Genomic DNA, 19,681 nt, shown 5'->3' with positions numbered 1-19,681 from the left:
AGCGCAATGAATATCTCCTTTCTCCATGCAGATGTCAGCGTTCAGCTCTTACTGAATGGCCTCAATATTGTCAATGGTATCGGAAATCTTATCTGTCTACGCTGAGACATTCTGCTCATTGGTTTGTCCTATGTATGCTATCTAGTATACCTAGTATACCTAGTATTCTATCTAGATAGTACTATATACTATCTAGTTTTAAACTCAACACGGTAAATGGCAGCTGTGGTTTACAGCCTAAGCTGGTTTTACTTACAAGACAAAATCTTCATTTAAAATTTACGAATCTCCTCACACTATCAACAAATTCTACTATGACAGACTTATGATTGCATATTGTGCGATAATCCAGCTATGCCTCGAAATCCACGTTTTCGTCAAAAATCTCTTGGCTGTATGCCTTGTCGACGGTTAGCTGTGATAAATAAAACGTGTACGGTCAGATGAAGTCAGAATTGACCACGACCACCGTGAGCCATAAATTTCGCACGTGAAAGCTTAGACTGTTGGTGGAGGAGTTTTCGGGTTCGTTTGTTATTCCTCTGAATCCCCGACCGACCAGCATCAAAACGATATCAACCGGACATCAAACATGTAATAAACTCACACGACCGCATGCGACCATGTTGACCGATTGTGGTGGCTGTAACCACGAGAATCCTGAAGATGATGATGATGATGATGATGATGATGATGATGATGATGATGCAAGAAAGTTCACCGTTCGACTGATGGAAAGAATGCCGCTCCTCCAAAAAGGGCTAGATGATTTTGATAACCTTAGTTCTTTACTGAGAAATAGTGCCACTGATATCTGTCTGAATGGGATCCTAACGCCGAGTTTGGGCTTGCTGGTTGTCTCTGACGTGCGAGCCTAGTACTTCCCAATGCCTTATCACACAACAGGAGTGATCTCATGGATGTGTGGATCGCACCGGATCCTGGAAGATGCCACAGGGCTTTCGACCAAATGTGGTTTTTCTAGGTGTACAGTTCACGTAATACAGCACTCAAAGTGCAAATGAACGAAATAGCTAAACAGCACCTTGGTTATTTGACTCTTAAGTTAGTTGTGACGGTTTTTGCACTCAACGCAAGGCCTTATAACACATGACAGGTTTCCGCATCTCAAAAATTTATTTTTTGAAACAAAAGCAGCTCGGATGGCTGGAAAGTGCTTGGACGCTTGAAATCAGAGTTAATTTGCTTGGAAGAAGTGTCTTGCCTACCAGGAGTACACCATATACTTTCACTTGCGAACTAAGCTGGTGTTTACAGGAGATTCAGCTTAATCTCAGCTGTATCTCTTTTTCGCAAGTCATAAATCAAATCATCAAATCATAAACGGGAAATTCACCCGATTCAGTTGAGTCACCAGTTAACACCGGCTTAATTCTCAGGTGTATGATGTTCAAGTAGAACAGAAAGTTGACGGAAACTCAGATACTGCACTCAGCTGATGAGCCTAAAAATGGACAAAGTCTTCCGTGGGTTATTGAAGAATCCCCATCAAACTTGTTAGTAGTGCGTTCTGTGAAGACTAGAAGTCATTTGGCTCAATCAGATGAACATTATGGGTGACTCATATAATGCTGTCAAAAGAAAATCCAAAAAAATTCTACAAAATTTTCATGTTTTGCTTCCCAGATGTAGGTGTGTGGATTATGGCAGACAGAAAGCGGACTACTGCTGCAGAACAACATTAATTTGATAGGATAACCTGACTATCGATAACGCTTGGGTGTTCTACTGTGTCTTCTGTAGGAATAGTTGATTAGAAATATCAACCAGCTACGTCCTTTCACAGTAATTTACAAGGAGAATCAAGTTCTACGGAAGCAGTTTATAACTTGAAACTGAACATGTCAACAAAAAAGACATACAAAGCGGATCATTTCCCTGCCTCTCGGTCATTCCAAGGCAGTTAAGCGTGCCGATTCATATAATTATTCAAGCGTCACCTCCCCGTGCGAGAAGATGCGCACGTCCTGATTGACTGTGAGGGCTTTTTAGATAGCACTGATAAACTTAGCGTAGACTATTGTGCTCAGGAATGTCACTCAAAGCCTACTTATACCAATAATGTATCGTTTGTTCCATAGAAGTTGACTGTAGGCGAATTCTGATAACCATGCTGTGATACAAGCCAGTGGACGTATATGTGGATTGGTTACTTTAAGCGGAAGTCAGATTCGATTGTCCTGATAACCTGAACATGAAAAATTACCAATCAGTCGAAGATCCTATCTGAACTCCTTACCGTGCGGTACATCAGCACGCAGGCCTACATGTTGTATAAATACCGGCTGTTGTGCCAAATTTCAGATATCAAGGGGATTATTTTGAATAATTTATCATGAATAGTATCGTTTGCGTAATGAGGGAATTTAGGGGATACGTATCAAAGCAGCTTACAGGAGGGTAAAACAAAAGGCTGGCTTCTAGCTTCCTCATAATGCTGCACAGTGGCTGTTTCAGTTGATGACAATGCGAAGATCTGTGGTGACATTTTGTGTTCATTATCCATTGTGAGACTATTATGTTTTAGACAGGTTGGCACCAACATAGTATGGTAAAATACAAATAATCAATATACATACTCAAAAATCAACCGTCTGACCTAAGGGCTATTCATTTGTTAGGTTAAATGGCCAAATTCTCCACCCACCACAAACAACCATTCCCTCAGAAACTACCGCTATAACCGTGTCCCGTGGATTGGCGGAACCACTGCTGTGTGTATGTGGAATATCAAAGGAACTTTGAACTTAAATTAGCTGGATCTTTTACCGTTCAACTAAATATTTTCAAATTACGCTCATTAGATCTTTTCGAACGAAATCAAGAACTGTCAAATTTTGTCAAAGGGCTGTTGGACGTACACCGCATCAATCTTTTAAAACAATTCCACACAGCTTGTTTCCGCAGTTTCGTGGAAGAGTAAAATGAGCTTTTGACTGAATTTCAACTTCATCCGTGACACAATCAATCAATCAATCAACGACAGCATGACATCAGTGCTCAACACCAATGCTTCACTGCCGTACAGCCATGACTTATTTGAAAGCCTTATTGTAAAGAAAAGAATAAAGGTGGATGGGGGAGGGACTTAGTGCTAGCTTAACACAATCATTCCGAGGTGTCTACACCTCCAGACATTCACTCAGGTGGTCTGGATAGAAACTGACAACAAGAACGCCATTGACATCGGTTGGCAGCCATATCTTGTAGTGTCTCCAACCAGGCACAGTGAGGATCACGCGGTCCCCATCCTGGAAGGCGAGTAGCACCGACAGCACCCAAGCGTTTCGTGATCTCCTTCATACTCCTCTGCCAGGTCATGGGTTGGCCACCTCTCTGTTTACGCCACTCCGCGGCACACCGGCGCTTCGCGACCAGGAAACACCGACTGATCGAATTCAATGTAAGTTGCCCAAAAGCTTGTACGTCTTGTTGAGCCGGTGCGTTTAAAAATGAAAAGCGTACGACACACAGGCTATCTAGCAAGGCTTCGACTGGGAATTTACCGGCGCATTGCTGTTAACGATAACCTTTTTGATTAAGACGCTATATTTGCGTGTATTAACTTAGGAAAAGTAGAGTATGCCATTCTTTTTTCTGTCGCCCATGTAAGTTCGTTGGGCCGAATTCACTTGTCAGTTCGTCTCCGCTGACCTAGATGATATTAGCAATCACTGTCAGGACCATCATTCAGGAAGTTTACGCCCAGAAAAATGAGAAACTGACCCCTTTGTAAATGATCTAGGCCGACTGCCAAACGACCAATATGGTGAAGCTACCCAAATATGCCGAATTTTTTGCATGTGCTTTGTACTATTCTTGAGATCTGATATAATATGATCAGTATGGTCCTTCAGCTAGGAATTTTGCCAGGAATTTCTTCTCACAACTGGCGGTTTTTTTGCAATAAGGGTACGAAGGGTACGACGAACACTGGAGGTGATAACATGAAGATGGACGGTTTTATGGTAAGTGGATATTAGCTAGAGGCTGCAGTAGCTGTTCGTGCTACATCTTCATACGTGGCTCCGAACAATCAACTCAATTACCAGACACTTCAACCTAATACTCTCTGGGGATCACAGAAATTCGATTCCAAATGTTCTATCCTAATCCAGCGAATCTTACTGGGGCGATCTATCCAGGGAATCAGAATTTTCCATGGGTGTAACTGTTTATAGGCTACATTTGATAGCCCTCGAGCAGCTGTTATTTGTTACCATGCCTGGAAGAACAACGTGTGGCCCAAATCCCGATATAGGCAGAACACGTGCGGAATACCACACCCACCACCGAAACAGGGGCCCACAGGAATCTAGAGAAAAGGACAACGCTGCCCGTTTATCGATCTTGAGGGTTGGTAACACAAGGGCCAAAGGCACCAATCACACGCATCTTATGATCAGCTGATTGGCTGTCGGTGATCAGCTGTCTATCGCCGGTTGATTGGCGAGCGTTTCTGATTGGTCTGATATTTTGCATTGCCTTTGTCAAGGCCGCGGTAAGCAATTCATTCGTAAGCCTGGTTGTCTGTCTGTTGTGGTGTGCTTTCTGTGATGTTCCCTGTAAGGTTTCGAAAATTTGGAAAACAGTTAAACGACGCGCCTACAACTGACACACCGGTAACCAGGCTAACGCAAATATTATCGAAAACTAGTTTTGAGGAGCCCCATGATGGCACTTATCCCACTCAGAAACGTGAGTCATGAAAACATCAATTATGATGACCATTTCAGTTTCTATGATTTCTGAACATACCCCAGTTGACCTCGATGAGTGGTAAGTTGTATTTTGCACTTAGGTGATCTGTGTTTAAAGTGCTAACCAAGAACCTCCGATCCAACTTGCTGGCTGGGCCCATTCTCGTGTCCGTGATAAGGGTGCTCCAGCCACCTCAAAACCGTTGCTTTCGAGGGATTTTTCGAACAGTTGTTCATCTGGTTATAGTTCGGCATCCCAGTCTGCTCCACCTACCTGTAACGCTGAGCGAGTAAGTCGGAAGAAATAACTATACCTATAAACAACAGGTGCTCAACTTCGCCTTTGGATGGGCACCTTCAACAAACCCGGTCTTCTCTAATCAGTCTCAGTTAACACTCGGAAGAAAGCCTGACGGGTTTGGCTCAAGCCCTCCAACACTTAGACGTACTCAATCCTGCTATAGTCGCGGATGGCTGTCCAAGCGCCATCGTGCACAGAACTGGCCTCGCATCTCTGGAATAATGAAATCGTTCTCCGGGTCTATGTCCCCTCATATTGCGGATACGAACTCATGTCCGGCAGCACTGACCAGCGGAATCCAGTCAGGTGTTCAATACCCGGAGCCCCCTAAGAGATTGTCCCTGCCTCCTCTAGGCGAACGGTTTTCACCCGTACCCGACACCAGTCCCTCACATGCTCCCACTGGGTTTGACAAGTTCAACTTTTCGCGCACCAGTGCAGAGGGTGATGGGCATTTGGATGTATCCCTTGATTGTTCGGGTCTGCCTCAAGCAAAAAAGCTACGGATGGATAATGAAGCTTCGGCGTTCCCAATTGCACCGGCTGACTCCTCTCGTGAGGACAAAGTCGATGTTGACAACACTTTGCCATTAGATGATTCTAGATGTGACGCAATGCATAACTCATCGGAGCACGTAAAGTCTGGTGCTGGCAAAGCGAAAGTGCCTTTCGAGGTGTTTCGTCACCATTCAACCCCGTTGGTTTCTGCGCGGCCACTACATCTTCCCTTCGTTTGTCAATTGGTATCGTCGCCAACGCCTCAGATACCGTTGGCGAACAAACCACTTCTTTCCAGGAGTAGTTCCGTCCCTATATCTACTATTTCTGAAAAGGTGAGTGCCATATCTCAGTATATCACACACTCGCGTTCTTTGAAGCAGTGTATAAGTATCCCAGTTTTGTGTTATCCGGGCGCCTGCAGTCCGTGGGTCGAAATTAGTTCCGTTTGAAGGTACTTCATAGGGGTTGGTCTCTTGCTGTACTGGATTCGGCCTAAGAAATATTCCGATACGGTTTGATCAACGTCATGGACAACGCTCCTGCTTTACCACAGTACCACGTTGTCGGTTGCCCTAGAGTAAGCCCTAAGTGGAAAAGGCTGGGAGGGCAGACGGTTCTAGCGGTATGCTACCCCTAACACCCGATGTGTTGGCAGTTCAGACCCGCAGTTAGACCCCCTGGCTTCGAACTGACATTGCGAATACCATCAACATGGGTCAGCAGTTATATCCCTATCTCTGTAGCCAAGCGTATTGATGGTCACCCTGATCCCGCCTTGGAGTTCATCATTCATGCTGGTTTTCCAATGGTTCGATCTAGTGCAGGAGACGAGGATCATCGCAATTACATCCCCCCGGTTATAAATACGTTACGGGTTGTGCGTTCATTTGTTTCGACTTGAATCATACACAGAATATTACATTCACTCGTTACCCACGTTACCAGCGTGACATTGATCCGACAGTATTCTTGGCTTGGAGAGTTTTTACTGATGGTTTGGTACGGCGGATTGATGAGGGTAAGCTCCAGACTATCTCTAGTGCAGCGCTAGGAGCCATGTTCCCCATGGTGGATTTTAGTTTTGGGTATCCTAAGCCAGTGTTCTATTAAAGTCCAACTTGTTTCACTCACCGTATCCCAGAGTTGGCTGCACATAGGTTCAGTATGGAACACGTTTGTCTTTGTCGGATGGCTTCAAGTAATATGGGTCGTAGACAGCACGACGGATGTCAGGCACAGGCTCGGGCACTTACTATTTTTACTGGAAGACATCTTATGATAGAATGTGAGTGAGATATCAGTATCAACTGACCTGACAAGCTTTCGACTTGTCAACTCCAACTTTGCTGACCAGTTACGTGAAGCGTCTAGCGCACATTGTGCCTGCCTTCCGAATGTTCTGCTTTCAGACGACCTCATTTTGAGAGATTAGTCGGCTTCAGTAATGTCTCGGAAGTATGCTACCCTAGCACGGTGATCGGCTGCCACATCTGCACAAATCGAGATCCAAGTCGGTGCGGAAGACTGTCCAGCCCCAAAAGCTGCGTTGGTTAGGCCATGTGCTGCGTATGCTGAACCATCGTTTTCCGAAGGGAGCTGTTTCCATTGCCCAATTTAGGGTGGTGGAAGAGGAGAGGTGGCCAACCCTTGACCTTGCAGAGGGGTATTAAAGATCCCCACTGCGTCTAGTTGGAGATGCCGCAATATGTGGTTCCTGATTGATATCAGTTTCTAAATAGATTGCCTGAATGCTCCTGGAAGTGTAGGTACCTCAGGGTGATTGTAGTAAGCTTACACAAGGGTCGCAAGGGTTGCTAGGACGAATTTGAGCCTGCGCCNGTTTGGGCATCTCTTTCCCTTGGTCCTTGCTCGGTATCGGACGCTCTCAGACATCGGCAACATCCGTGTAGGTTACTTCGACAGCTGGGTCGAGTTTTGGTACATTGATTCTAAAGGCCTTCGATTGTTGGTGCAACGACTTGGCCTGTTACATTTCGGATTTAGTTAAATTCAGACGCGAGCCGTGTATGTAGGTACGGTGGTTCGGATGGCCGTAGCGTATAGTAGCTGGTAGTGTAGGATAAAGGGAATGCGAAAATATATGTAAAAAACACCGTGAAACACAAAAGAGCCTGAGAATAGACAGAACACCGTCGCTGGTTGCGTAGTTTGTCCTTGTCAGTGGGTACCCTAAGCTCACAGACGACGTGCACCAGAGGAACCAAGGTTCTTTATTATGTTCTTCACGTTCCGTCTCCAGTTCGTGCGCTGTCCACTTTGTGGTACCCCCCTCTCGAAACCTTCCTCCAAGGTAATAATTGTCGTTCAGCTGTAACATGGTTTGGGCGCCTAGGTGCCATGCCACCCGAACGAAGCACGAGGACTGGGATACTACAGGTTACCCAAGCCTAGCCAGGGGAATCTAGATTTTGAGGTCTGGTTTGAACCACATGCCTTCCGGTCAGTAAATTCACGCTCTAACCAATGAGCCATCTCATTCCACAATAATACAAAAGCACAGTTCCTCAGCAAACTGGACACCGCAGGGCATCTGATCGCTTGGTATATGGAGGACATGGTCGAGCCAATGTTATGCGAAAATCATTATGGCGTTAACGTGGTAGCCGTCACATCCAAGATGCTCTCCGGCACTATTTGGCGAAGATTGATCGGTGGTAACGAGAGGCAATTTTGTGGAAACCAAGTATGCATCGACCTTGTCGTTAATCCGAGACAAGTTCTTGAGCGGTCTCACTCTTTCAAACATCCCACGCTTCTGGTTTTTCTCGATCTGAAAGCACCTATTGACTGCGTCGATTTTCAGAAAATTTGGCAGTGTCTAATAATCATAAATGTTCCTTTCAAATCTCTCCCCCTTATTAGGGCACTATGCAAACACTTCTGGACGGGTACGATTACATAGCAAGTCATTGCCTGAGTTAACGACGTTTAGTGGTGTAAGACAAGGCTGTCCTCTCTCACCTCTTTCCTTCGCTTTGTTATCGATATACTACTTGTAGTTTCTTTTCTGCATGGTAACAGGTCGTTCGCTCACAGACATTAAGTATACGGACGATATTGTTTTTCTGGGTCCAGATCCTTCAGAATCAACCAAAATCAACCCAAATAATCTAAGTAATGCTGCCACACGGTTCGGTATACGCTTCATACCTGTACACTGTTGAGTGCTGCTACAAGGGTAGGTGGGATCTTACCCAAACCTCACCAACCAGTCGACGTGATAGGTAAAGTTCTTTACCTGGGCAGTTGTATGAATTCCTGAATCTGAAAGGGCAGGTCAGCGTTTGCGAACCACTGACACCTACGGCGCCGACGTGACTTCAGTTTGTCTGTCACTGGTAAAGTACAGACTGCGTTGGTACGGTCTGTACTGTTTTGTGGATCGGAAACATTGCCCCTACGCGCAGAGGACTTACGGAAGCTGCTAATGTTTGACCAGTGGTTTCCGAAGCTGGTTAGGGCATATGCTCCACATGCCTCCGTCTGCCTCATATAGCTCTTTTCGCCCGGTTATGTGCTGAGTGGAAGTAACAGAGAGATAGGCATTGTATGACCTGGCAACGAAACATGAAAAACTAATAAAAAAAACTCAGTTGCGTCGACAACCACCATTCCCGTGGATGGGAACTGCGGAGGTGAGCTCACGAATAGCTAACGATGCTGACAAATGGCTCAATCACGCAGTCAGTGGCGCTCGTTGATCAAAGCTATCACCTCCAAAGCGTTGCTACCCATTTCCCGAAGTAACTAGTTATGACCACCTCAAATGCTTGGCTATACCTCCTGCACTGTCCCATTTTTCGGTAACCGAAACTCCAATAGCTGAAACCGACGTACCTTTGGTACCCGGTTTATGACTGATAAACTGAAATGAACGGTCCAGGGTGGTTGGTGCAGCCGAATCAGCTCTTCAGTCGGACCAGCATTTGATTGTTGCTAAAATCCATTCGTCTCCACTCAGCGTTACTACTTCGATGTCCCCATTATGTGTGTGCAAAGCTTTGAAGACAATTATGGTTGAAGATTAGGAATTTTCTCGCCATCTACGCGCAGCGTCCAGGCTTCACAGTAAAAAACAACAATAGACGGACTGTAGCGTTGTAGAGCCTGTCTTTCAACGATGTCAATTTTACGTTGACCCCAGAGATGCCAAGGCAGAGTGGGTTTTAACGACTCCAGCACACTTTTTGTCCAAGATGCAGCCATCTCATGCCCTGACCAGTTTTGATTCACTGGCCCAATCTGATGAGAGTACTTTGCATTGTGGATGTGCAGAGCCCATGCTAAAACGTATACTAATGTTGTTTATATTATTCGGTGTATTTTGTATCCGGATGGAATCTGAGCCAAAAAGCTCCATACTCCGAAACTTTAAGGTCTTCTCCGGGAAGAAGCTCTCTGCTGGAAGTAGAAGAAAGCGAACGTTTCTTCGATGAGTAGTTGGATCGCGAAATTGAAAAGGAAAGGTCAGACACCAATTTTGTTGGTAAACTCAGGGGGATGCTTTCCGTAGACCATCACCTCTCCACCAATGTTGGAGTATATTGCGTCCAAATGGGTGATGAGAATATTTGGAGGACCTTTGAAGGAGCAACATCGCTAGAAAGCAGCGCAATCGGTTGAGTCGGACAGTGCCTTTAGATCTGTATGTGTGGTGGTTTTCAAGTTGTCGTAAGGTATAGGTGTGGTCCGTGCATCCTTGACCCAGATGCAATCCTATATTACAGAATCCATTTTTATTTATTTGACCTTTTCCAATCACCACTTCTCCCAGTTAATCTTGAAACCGCAGATCAGGTCTCGTTTGAGGAATCTCCCTGCTGAATCACACTGTGGTCCCGGCGATACCGCCTTCCTTACCCCAATCAAGGACGTGGATCACTGTAATACTCAACTTGAATTGGACCGCGGCCTTGTTTGATTATCCAGCTAAATCAGTTTTTGTTACTGAAATTAGAGACCGGTGCCTCTATTTCTTTTGATAAATTAAGAAACTCCGCTGCTTCTGTGCTGCACGGTCAAATGTTACTTCTCAGTTGCTCAGACCAGAAAAGAAGGTTGTTTGATTTACTCCACCTTGAACCTTTCTTCGAAATCCTGACCCACAAGGCAGTGAAAGGATGTCCCGTGACCCCATCATCATCGACAGCATGACATCAGTGTTCAACACCGATGCTTCACTGCCGTGGCCCCTAACTCAACAGTCTGACCTGGGGGGGGAGCTTTCTTGGAGTCAGTTACTCAGTCTTTACCACTTGATTGTAAGAGGCTTCCCTGGACCGGTGGCGCAGGTAGTAGTGTACATTTATCTGACTACTAATGCCACCTTGCACCGTAACACAGCACTAAACTCTACGGCCTCAAAAGTGCTTCGACCGTATTGAAGTATAGGCCGGCAGTCATAGTCAGCATTTAGGTGACGGGAGTGTGCGGTTTTTAGGACCGACGTTTTCTAACCCATCTTTCTTTGGAGGGAGGCATCATGCCCGCTGGTCGTCTGGAGGCAACACCTTGCTGTATCCCTTCCTATCCCATAAGGGAATATAAGTTCAGTCGTGTATCCCTTCGTATTACGATTACTCGTAGAACGGTGACTTGCTGTTTTTTTTGCCTCGTTGCTCTCCTTTGGCATTCATGGCCTGGTCTAACTTTGAGGAACTAAATTGGAGCCGATATAGCCCGGTAGATCATTTTACACTCAGTCCCCACCACCAGGTTGACAGCTATTGGTCGGGTTGTGGCATCGACGGTGGTAGTTCGCATTGGTCTGGTATAGAATGAAAGGTTTTGAGGCCACTGCAATGCTGATCTTGGACCGCTACAAGTCTTTTACCGTCTCTGTTGATTGATATTCCCGGTCACAGACCCAGGCATGCGTAACAGCCTCAAGACAGGTGATACTCTAGCTTTTCTTCAACCTTGTAAGCAGCCTTGTATTAGGAGCAATACCTCGAAGTCGTAAATATAGTTTCAACTGTAACCGAAGGCGGCCTTTATACAGCGCTCTTTGTCGACGACCACTACATGCGATTGGTTCGGTCGATTCTTTTGCCAGTGCCACCTTAATTTTCAAATTAGTATATACGGCACACGAATACAAAACAAGATTGAGCACTGTGCCTATTTGGTGAGACTCAAAGTGCTTGAAACCGGTGGTGGACTATGCAAAGGTTTCAACCACCTCAAGTTTCACCAAGTTTCCGCTTATTCGTGTCCGAAACCCATTGATTTCTCCCAGACCCCGCCTTATGCCCTCAAGTAACGGAAGTTGATTTACTCATGAATGTCTGAATATGAAACCGAAGTTTCAAATATCCAGTTCTTACAAAGATTGGCGGACTACATCAGTTTGTTTATGCATATAATTTCTGGTTTTCTTTGCGTTTTATCCTTCTACTGTAAGCTCTGTTGACCTGATCTTTTCAACAGTTGGGGCGATGCATCAGCATACTGGATAATCCGAACTTCCGCTGTGATGGGAGGCGACCCCGTGCGTTACCCGTTATTAGCAGGACTGATTCCGGCTTGCACTGCGTCTCGATCGACACTGTAGCGGAGTTAGTGACCAATCCGGATGATAAACGTAATCCCAGCTTCGTGATTATTGATTGTCGTTTTCCGTATGAATACGATGGTGGGCACATCAACGGTGCAATTAACATCTTCACACATAGTGACCTTGTTTTGGAGATTTTCAACCGCGTCCCTGCACAGCGCCCACCGGGCTCCTCTGGACCTCCAAAGATCCTAGGTGAATGTTTGGCCAAGCGACTTGCACTAGCCCCTAGAGAACCATTGTCTGCGCCCTGCGAGCCCATATCGGATGAGGAATCAGACGAAGATGACCTTGATTTGGGTCAGTTCACTTCGGAAGCGTCGCAGTTGGAGTTGGCTGTTGCCGCGGCCAATGAAAACAACAAGTCCGATCCGCCTGAAGATGGGACTGCCGACAGCCGATTGGAAACGGACATAAGCAGTCTCAGTAGTGGGACAAATTTCAGTGGTTCGTGTGGATCACAGGAGTCCGCATTTGTTGTGATATTTCATTGCGAGTTCTCCTCTCAACGAGCTCCCGACCTGTGAGTTTATGCTTGTATCCAATTTATGTTTGATACGGATCCGTGTCCAGTCGCTCTCTATTCGTGGTTCTGTTTTTTTTAAGCTGTAGTATTGAATGTCGGCTTTATATCCACCAGATGTTTCTGACTGAACTCTGTAATATACTTTGTTCCTTTCTTGTACAGTTATGCTACACATTTCCGTTGGTATCTTATTAAGAGCACTTGATGACTTGTTTCACAGGACCGTTGAAAGAAGCACAAAAGAAGGCTTATACAATGTTTTCTAAATTTTCGATCTTGACGCTTGTCTGCACATTTGACATTTTCTAGTTCGCACATCAGAAAAGCTCGCTTTTTGGTATGAGGCCCCACTCAAGTCAATGTGAATTCGTTCAGTTCTGTGACGAGTCAGCGTCTGAAATATGTTCTGCTAGACAGATGCGACGAATGCGATATCTTTTGGAGGGTTGCAGCCAAAGACTACTGATAAGCCGTCCTGGTGCATTGAATAACTGGACATTCTTGCAGGAAGTTATGTCGATATGTTCTTCCTCTTACGAGACAGCGATTCTCGCCAATGACCAACTGGTGTGTTGCGCGCTACCCTTGGGGGCGAGATGGCCCAAGTGGTTAGAGCGCAATTTACTGACCGGAAGGTCCGTGGTTCGAATCCGACTTTCGGGTGGCATGGCAGCTAGGCACCGGAAGGGTGCTACAGCTGAACGCTTTCTCTTTTTCTTAATCCACTAAACGAAAGAACACGATGGAGAGAGGGATACTTGGCCTCCCTAGGCCTACGAAATACAGTGGCGATCTGGTTTAGAGCGTTCGTTTTGGATCCTCTCTTCTTCGATGAACTCACTTTTGAGTAAGATATTCCGCACAGTTGGACACTGCTTGGGCAGGACAACGATTTAAGTCTTTGTACTACGTTTCTGGTTAGTAACGTGTGCTTACCATTGAAGGTTGTGTTGGGCTTCAATATAAAAAGGGCTGTTTTGTAGCTTTCGGTGGAAGTAGAATGTATTTAAAATAGCTGTGTTTACGCAAGGGAGATCACATGACTTAAATCTGACAACGAGTTGCAATTCCGAACAATGCGGTCGAACTTAACCGAATTTTCTATTGGTTTGCCCTCCCGCGCCCTTGTGAGTCCAAAAGACGCTATTTATGTCTTCAGAAACTCCACCCGATTGCTTCACAGGTTAGCTATGAGCCTTGTTTTTTCGCGATTTGGATAGAGACATTGCTATACCATCTACTCTACTCTCTCTCACAGGGCGGCATTCCTGCGGAGCGTTGATCGCCTATCCAACTACCATCGTTACCCTTTCCTCTACTTCCCGGAAATCTACGTTATGAAGGGTGGTTATTCGGCTTTCTTCCAAAAGTACTCGGTAAGTGATTTCGAAGGTTAAAAATACCGAATGCATGGAACATGTTTTAGACAGTACCACCAAATCACTGTTATTTGGCGCAAAACATTTGTTTTATCCAGACTGCTGCACAGGCTTATCCTCCTAGATTCGGCGAAAGTTTAAACAGACTCGCTGTATTCTGCTACTAATTTGTATTGTTGATGGTGCGTTCTGTGGAACAGTCAACAATGTCAGGTCTTGTTTGCATACTGTTGATTGCTTGACACCAGAGTTCGATGATCTGATTTGTTACCGGATTGCAATTGTAACAGATAATCGCTGAATGATTCAGCACCATTGAACTCAGTCGGTCATTACCTTTAATCCCAAGCAGTCCACTTCCTGTTTTCCATTTCTCAGTGTTCGAAACTGCATCGGCTAGGACCGACATTTCCCTGGAACTTAGTTCATAATTGACCAACTGAATGAACTACCCGTCTCCCTCTGGAAAAACCCCACGAAGCGATCGGTCGGTGGTTAACTGTTTTATGAGGTGACGTAGCACGTTTCTATGACAGCCGTCCTAATAGTTGTTGGTTAACTTCACTGTATGACTACCTACCGGGGTATCCTTCGGTCATGGTGTCGTACACCCTCTGTATACAGGATCGCCATCTCTCGCGCGAGAACCAAGGATGGTCATACCTTCTACCTCTCGCTAGGTTAGCTTTCGATGAATTCTTATCAGACGTTTATGTTGATCGAGATGCCTCGGTGGTTAGGGTGCGAACATACTGACCGAAAAGTCCGTTGTTCGAATTAACATTTGCATCTGGAGTGTTCCTTTCTCAGCTTGGTTGGCCTGACAGTATCTCAGATTTCGTGCTTCCTTCGAATGGCAGCTAGACACCGAAAAAGTGTTGCAGCCGAACGGTTATCATCATTATTTATGCTCGACAGGAAACACAATATGTTCAGTTGTAGTTAACAGCTTCAGAGTATGCAATATGTTGTTGCTTGTGAAGCTAAGGTGATGCTGAGTTGTGTCGGGCGGAGTCAGCCGAATGATTACGCTGATGCATTCCTCCAAGAGTTTCTGCAATTTACCGGCTCAGTTTGGTATTTATCCCCTCCCCCTGTAGCTAACTGCTTGTTCGTGCCTGCAACTTCCCTACAAGTTAAAGTTGGGGAAAGTAATCGGATTAGATAAACTTCTAGTGCTTGAAACCAACTTCCAAAAGATAGTTTAGGCATCTAGAAAACCCTTCAGAAAGTTGTATCTTGAAGTCACGATGCATCAGTTAAATGTTACACTTGTCAACAGCATGAAATCATCAGTTCGCAAAACACATCGTGGCATTGATATGGCGTTCGTTTATCTTTCCGCGCATCTAGTTAATTGGTCCTCCGTTGACCTACTGCGCGTTACTCGTTCAAATAATGTACACATGCTAATATTTTTCTTGAAAATCGCGTCAACCTTTCGTTGTGCTCCTGTGAGTTTCTGACTTGGTTGTCACTTACGACGGTGCGATAGGTGGGACCCTCCGTATCGGAGATAGCTCAGTTGTAAAATCAGTTAAGCGCGTCATACAGGGGTGAGGTAATAAAATCGTAGGGATGATAGTAAAGGACATTTCTGAAACCATCAACGCACCGCCGTAAAGGTTAATCACGATCGACTTGGATGAAGGCCGTCAGGCAGATGCGTCTTAAAACAAGCAGGAATTAGTATAGATATCCGCATCATCTAAAGCGTTATACATAGGACTCAATAGGACGAGGTATTTCCTCGTGTGGTTGCACTGTCATGCCATATTTTTTCTTGAACACTTTGGGGAAGGTCGTCGCTGCCTCATGAACGTATACTATTCAGCAATCGTAACCGATTCCGAAAGGCTGACCAGGATACTGTCAGGTGGATTCTTCACTTACTGACGCGTTTCTTGTTTGCTGTCTCTACTCACTGGGATGGTCAGTTTACTATTAAAGCGGGGACTGCCAATCAGCATTCTTATTTTCTCTCCCTTGGATGTTAACGCATCATGGCAGCAGCCTGAGTCTCGATCGAGGTAGCGAGCATCTCCAAGCCCCTCTACAGCAGTTTTCACCTGATATCTATCTTTCTGTGCTCTTCATACCCCTTCTTGATTTAGCACATATGCACGCCACAAACGTACGTGAAAATGTCTAACCGAGACTACCGAACGCATTTCCGTCTCTATCGGCGTTTGACGAAACGCGTCAGTTCGGCTTGCACTGCCTGCATCCGGCCACAGCATAAATTGTTGGACCAACCGGTTGTGGATCCGATGAACAGCTTCGGACAAACATCACTGACAAATCGTTCGATGGAAATTGCAAAGCAACCCCTCGGATCAATCTTTCCAACGCTGGACGTTCGACCGCAACCGGCCGGTATTGTGGCTTGCGAGGATGAAGCTATGCTTGTCCCGATGGACGCGTGTGAAGATCAAGAAAATATGAACAACACTTCCGGTTAGTTATTTCCTTTATGGTCGATGATCTGAATGCCGGTAACAAGCCGTTCGTGTCCTATTATAGTGCACCGTGTCAGAAGCATCTGATTCAGCGTGATAAGTGCCAGTCTCATTATTACTTTTGTCTATGAAGGATAAGTCATACAGACGAGATAGATGAGTTGAGAACAGTCATTTGAATTTCCAAACATGGACAAAGAAACTAGGTTGGGAAAGAAAGTGACGGGTTTATAGCGCATCGCAGCGCACACTTTTTACCGTATACACAAACTACGTCACTCCACAAATCAACAAGGCTGGTGGTAAATAAATCTCGAGGTTGAGTGAAAATTGGTACCTTGATGGACTGCTGCTCTCACGCAGGCCGTACATTCTACTAAGAAAGTTCTGAGAGAATGGAATAAAGAAATATGGGATAAAAAACTACCACATTTGTACAGAGATGGCTCAGTGGTTAGAGCGCGAATTTACTGACCGAAAGGTCCTTGGTTCGAACCCGACTTCTGCCTCTCGACTTCCCTGTCTAGGCATGGGTAACCTGACAGTATCCCAGCCCTCATGCTTCCTTCGGGTAGCATGGAAGTTAAGCACCGAAAGGGTGCTACGGTGAAACCATTTTTTACACCTGCACAAACACTCCCAAACATCCCAAGCATCGTGCAAGTCTTTACCGATTAACACAGCAGTGTGATGTTCTAGAAGTAGGGCATGTTCTGAGTAGTCGTAACCACTTGAGGTTTTTCTATTACTCACCCAAGGACCGAACTGAATATGCCGTTGGGTTGGGTTGATTTGAGTTGCTCTTATGAATTGCACGATTCACTGTGCAAACTGCGATGCACTATTGTGTAGTCTGTGTAGAGACGAAGATCACTACAGAGTCGGAGTTTGTGCAGACTCCGTCACAGATTGTGAAGCAGCTGAGACTAGAGTTTATGAAAAGTTTTCCGCGCTGAAATAAGCAATGGCAAGAATCCGTCGGAAAGTCTGCCGCCGAACACTCGTTGTAAAGCTAGCGGCAGCAATGACTTTTAGTCTTTCTGCCATTTCCTTGATGTTATTCCAATTAGCGTGTGATTCACTACTTATTTGTGTCTGGCCTAGTGAAGTGATGACCAAAACAGCGCTAATGTTGACTGGTTGACTGGGCGTACAGAATTCTGGGGGCGGGATGGCTCAGTGGTTAGAGCGCGAATTTACTAATCGGAGGGTCGGTGATTCGAACCCGATCTCTGCCTCTCGGCTCCCCCTGTCTATTCTTGGACGACCTCGCAGCACCCCAGTCCTCGTGCTTCCTTCGGTTGGCATGGCAATTAGACACCGAAAGGGTGTTAATGCTGAACGATTATCTTATACAGAGTGCATGACCACGCCGACGTCGTCAGCATACGTAAAATCTGTAAAGATGATTAGAACAAAAATAAGTTTAGGTATGAGACTAGTGGTTTGTGAGAAGCCTTGATGTATTTGAGTGTGGTAGATACTTACTCTGAATTCCTCGTCACAGTCGATCATTTTTCCGAGTATGTTAGCTCGTCTGTCTCCCCTTTCCCAAAGCGGGAGTTTAGCTCGTCTTTCAACGCGATTATTTTTTAAAATCCATTTTAGGTGCACCACTTAACAGCCCCTCCAACAGACCAGTCGAATCTCCAGTTAGCCGACGTTGTTCACCACACGCTATGTCAGATGTTGAAGACACAGCGTCGAGTTTGAGTGACAGTCCACTGAGTCTGGCGGAGACCGTGATTCGTGTGGGTCGGCGAGTGATTGCCGCAACACTGTGCACGGCTGACCCTTCGATCGGTGCAAACAATCTCTTGGAAAAGTTTAACAGTCAAATAGCAAAGGATGCGACCAGAGCTGGTGAATGTGCGCGACCTCGCGAACCCCTCAAACGCGCAAGCACTGTCGTTGGAATGGGTGATTGGACAGCGGAAAAAACGGCAAATCGGTCGAAACGCACTCCAACTCAACAACTTATCACAAATCCATTCCTATGTGATGAGTCCAAATTGCTGCAAACCACTCCAGCTTTTGATCGAACTCGCCCTGTCACAGTTATTCGCACACCGTTGAACTGTGTCAATAACCGACAGGGGGGGTTGGTGAATTTTTTTAACACCAGTCAAACCCCGATTATTCCCGGTCGAACCCGTAAACCATCGGCCTCGAGCAGCCAATCCTAAGTCTTTCCAGTTCTCCATTCACACCTTGATGAATTCCCACTTGGTCCCTCCCGCTTGCAACTGATAGGTGTGCATACGTTTCCCAGTTTACTACTTGTGATATGTGCATTTAGGTTCTTCCTCACTCCGTGCATTTCACAGCTGATCTATTGCTAACTGACTCAGTTCCTTTCATCAGTTTATCACTCAACACTCCCCTCTGATCCAACCGTGCACTGTAAAGTTACGTGTACGCAGAAAAAGAAGACTCGAGTGTACAGTCCGCATGAACTCTCATTTTCACTTATTCTTGTTATCTTTATTGCTGTTAGTATCGCCCCTCGGCTATTCTTCGCGGTTCTTTTTTAAAGTTCCATGTGAATCGTGCCGGCCTAGATTATTCTACTGACGTGATTTTCACTCCCATTCTGTGTTCACTTCTCTCCGACCCCATCGCACATGGTGACCCGATAGTAACTATCACCCCAACTCCATGGTGTTCGAATGTACGCCCTCGATCGGCCGTCTGTTCAGGTTGTGTTATAAGTGTTCTTGTTTTATCACCCCTGTTCCGCTTTCCTATTTCCGTGTCGTCGGGCGGCTTCGGTTTTTATTAGTTTTTTCTCACTTCTCGGGATGTTTTCACAGGGAGTGCGACACGGTTCTGAATTTTCTTCCCCGCCAGTTTATGTGTGTGTGTGTGTGTTTAGGTTCCGCATGTTTTTGCCCTCAGTTCAGTTTGTCTGCCCGTTTATAACTCGAAGATGTTTTTGTACCACAGCTACCGACGATTGGCAATGCATTAGCGATTTCGTTTCCTTTGTCACTCGTTTCGTGAATTGCATCCATTGTTGGTTGGTCGTAGCAGTCAAGAAGCATGCGGTCGATCTGGAATATGCAGACGACATCGTTCTCATGTTCGAAGAGGAGGAGAAGGCGCAATTATTCTTGGATGAACTGACCAAATTCATCCTTTGGTATGCATTTTGCACCCACAAAGTGTAAGGTCATGCTTGTGGACGTGCAGTCACTGAACACGCCCCTTACAATCC

General features: G+C 45.6%; 1 protein-coding gene across 1 annotated transcript; it reads left to right on the top strand.

Moving 5' to 3' along the window:
• Nucleotides 1-4,762: 4,762 nt before the first annotated feature.
• T265_06859 (hypothetical protein) lies at nt 4,763-19,427 on the top strand (the record flags this gene model as incomplete). Its single annotated transcript, XM_009172241.1, has 7 exons — nt 4,763-4,800; nt 4,840-5,011; nt 5,049-5,855; nt 11,974-12,623; nt 13,885-14,002; nt 16,120-16,462; nt 18,073-19,427. 7 exons carry the CDS (start codon nt 4,763-4,765, stop codon nt 18,648-18,650), a joined length of 2,706 nt encoding a protein of 901 aa, XP_009170505.1.
• Nucleotides 19,428-19,681: the final 254 nt, after the last annotated feature.

This window comes from Opisthorchis viverrini, assembly GCF_000715545.1.
Source record: "Opisthorchis viverrini unplaced genomic scaffold opera_v5_148, whole genome shotgun sequence".
NCBI lineage: Eukaryota > Metazoa > Platyhelminthes > Trematoda > Opisthorchiida > Opisthorchiidae > Opisthorchis > Opisthorchis viverrini.
The sequence above is the reverse complement of the archived record's forward strand: the minus strand, read 5'-3'. Positions and strand labels throughout refer to the sequence as shown.